The sequence below is a fragment of the Oxyura jamaicensis genome, unplaced genomic scaffold (genome assembly GCF_011077185.1).
Source record: "Oxyura jamaicensis isolate SHBP4307 breed ruddy duck unplaced genomic scaffold, BPBGC_Ojam_1.0 oxyUn_random_OJ62231, whole genome shotgun sequence".
Taxonomy (NCBI): Eukaryota; Metazoa; Chordata; class Aves; order Anseriformes; family Anatidae; genus Oxyura; species Oxyura jamaicensis.
Window position 1 is genome coordinate 1,019 of NW_023307401.1, and position 2,980 is coordinate 3,998.

General features: G+C 60.5%; 2 gene segments (V, D, J or C); one reads left to right on the forward strand and one right to left on the reverse strand.

The window, feature by feature from the left end:
* Window positions 1-234: 234 nt before the first annotated feature.
* Window positions 235-1,208, reverse strand: LOC118158957. The segment is given in 2 exon segments: window positions 235-521; window positions 862-1,208. Coding segments are annotated over 2 exon segments (501 nt in total).
* On the forward strand, window positions 1,209-1,761 carry LOC118158958 (the record flags this gene model as incomplete). The annotated part of the segment is given in 2 exon segments: window positions 1,209-1,269; window positions 1,376-1,761. Coding segments are annotated over 2 exon segments (426 nt in total), but the record flags the coding sequence as incomplete, so codon positions are not given.
* Window positions 1,762-2,980: the final 1,219 nt, after the last annotated feature.

Consider the following 2,980-nt stretch of genomic DNA (forward strand, 5'->3'; position numbering starts at 1 on the left):
GGGCCTGGTCCTGCGGAGGCTGCCGGCGGCCCCGGCTCCCCACGGCCGTGCGGGGGCCCGTGCCGTGCGGCTGAGCCCACCGCTCTCTGTCCTTCCTCCCCAGGGCTGCGGGCGGCCACGTTGGACGAGACCGGAGGGGGCCGGGTGAAGCCCGGGGGGTCCCTGACCCTGGTCTGCAAGGGCTCCGGCTTCACCTTCGGCGACTACGACATGATGTGGGTGCAACAGGCGCCCAAGAAGGGGCTTGAGTGGGTCGCTACTATTAGCAGCAGTGGTAGTAGCACAGGTTACACGTCAGTGGTCAAGGGACGCTTCACCATCTCCAGGAACAACGGGCAGAGCACGCTCACCCTGCAGATGAACAGCCTCAAGGCCGAGGACACCGCCACCTACTACTGCGCGAAAACTGATGGTAGTGGTGGTGGTTATGGTTATGCTTATGAGATTGGTGGTGCTGCTGACATTGTTCATGGCCCAGGGACAGGTCCTGACACAACTCACCCCACCCACCAGCAGGTTCTCCACCCGCAGCTCTTCTCACACACCACTGGGCTCTGCGGTGGTCGCTCCTGAGGCTTCTCACCCATGAAGCCCTCAGGATGATGGATGTCGCCCTGGGATTCTGCAAGGGTTGGGCCATCAAGGGCTGAGGTCCTGCTGGAGAACCTTCTGGCGGATGGGCTGCATGGGCAGAGGGTGAGGGAGGTTGACTAATGGATGAAGGGCGGTCAAAAAAAAAAAAGAAAATGCAATGGTGATGGTGGTGGAGAGCCCAAAATCCATGTCCAAGGCCCTTCCCTCTGCTCTGCACGAGGCCATCAGCCTCACCACGAGCACCACCAATCCAATAATCACCACCACTCCAAGCAGTAGTAGGTGGCGGTGTCTTCGGCCTTGAGGCTGTTCATCTGCAGGGTGGCCGTGCTCTGCCCGTTGTTCCTGGAGATGGTGAAGCGTCCCTGCACCGCCGGCAAGTACTCTGTTAAACTACCAAGGTTGCTAATATCTGCGACGAACTCGAGCCCCTTCCCTGGTGCCTGTCGCACCCAAAGCATGTAGTAGCTGCTGAAGGTGTATCCGGAGGCCTTGCAGACCAGGGTCAGGGACCCTCCGGGCTTCACACGGCCCCCTCCGGACTTGTCCAACGTGGCGGCCGCCCGCAGCCCTGGGGAGGAAGGACAGAGAGCGGTGGGCTCAGCCGCACTCATGTTGACCTTGGTTATAGCGCCTTCACCCTCCTCCTCCTCCTCCTCCTGGCCGCCGTCCCAGGTAGGGCCTGGTCCTGCGGAGGCTGCCGGTGGCCCCGGCTCCCCATGGCCGTGCGGGGGCCCGTGCCGTGCGGCTGAGCCCACCGCTCTCTGTCCTTCCTCCCCAGGGCTGCGGGCGGCCACGTTGGACGAGTCCGGAGGGGGCCGTGTGAAGCCCGGGGGGTCCCTGACCCTGGTCTGCAAGGGCTCCGGATACACCTTCAGCAGCTACACCATGTTTTGGGTGCGACAGGCACCAGGGAAGGGGCTCGAGTGGGTTGCGGGTATTAGCTACAGTGGTGGTACCACAAGATACGCGTCGGCGGTGCAGGGACGCTTCACCATCTCCAGGAACAACGGGCAGAGCACGGCCACCCTGCAGATGAACAGCCTCAAGGCCGAAGACACCGCCACCTACTACTGCGCGAGAGATGATGCTGGTAGTGCTTGGAGTGGTGATAGTGCTGCTGGTGTTGATGGCCGACAACATTAACGTCACCAAGGCCACCATGAGCATCACCAAGGCCATCATGAACATCACAAAGCCCATCACCAACACCATTTTCATGACCAGTACCACAACCAGGATCACCGGCAGCTCCAGCACCAGCAGCACCACCAGTCTCAGCAGCAAGACCATAACCAGCACCACCAGCACTTTTCGCGCAGTAGTAGGTGGCGGTGTCCTCGGCCTTGAGGCTGTTCATCTGCAGGGTGAGCGTGCTCTGCCCGTTGTCCTTGGAGATGGTGAAGCGTCCCTGCACCGCCGGCGCGTACCATGTGCTACCATCACTCCAAATACTTGCGAACCGCTCGAGCCCCTTCCCAGGCGCCTGTCGCACCCATGCCATGCCGGAGCTGCTGAAGGTGTATCCAGAGCCCTTGCAGACCAGGGTCAGGGACCCCCCTGTGTCCTTCCTCCCCAGGGCTGCGGGTGACCGAGACATTGGACGAGTCCGGAGGGGGCCTCGTGAAGCCTGGGGGGTCCCTGACCCTGGTCTGCAAGGCCTCCGGCTTCACCTTTGGCGACTACGACATGTTTTGGGTGCGAGAGGCACCCGGGAAGGGGCTCGAGTGGGTCGCACTTCTTACCAGCAGTGGTAGTTACACATGGTACGCATCGGCGGTGGAGGGACGCTTCACCATCTCCAGGAACAACGGCCCAAGCTGGTGCTGCTGGTGGAGATGCTTCTTGCGGCCAGGAGAATTTGTCTCCAGGCCCTTTCCCTGTGCCACGCATGAAGGCAGCAGCACCATCAGCCTCATCAACATAACGACCCATAGCAGCGTGAGCAGCACCTTCATCAACACCATCACCACGTAGTACCTCAGCGGCTAGTAGTGGGGATAGGAGGATGGTTGGAGTAGGTGGCCTTTTAGGTGCTTTCCGAACTTGTGCTGTTCTCAGTCCATGCCTCTGTGATCATCATCAACACCATCGACGTCACCGACACCGTGATAATTATCAACGCCATCAACGTCACCAACACCAACATCAGAGGTACCAACACCATCACCGTCACCGGAACCATCAATTTGACTAAAAGCGTCCCCACCAACACCCTGAACATTGTCACTACCATCATCAGCGTCATCAACACCACCAACAGCATCACCACCCGCAGAGGCACCACCACAACCCCAACCACTACCAGCACGTTTCATGCAGTAGTAGGTGGCGGTGTCTTCGGCCTTGAGGCTGTTCATCTGCAGGGTGGCCGTGCTCTGCCCGT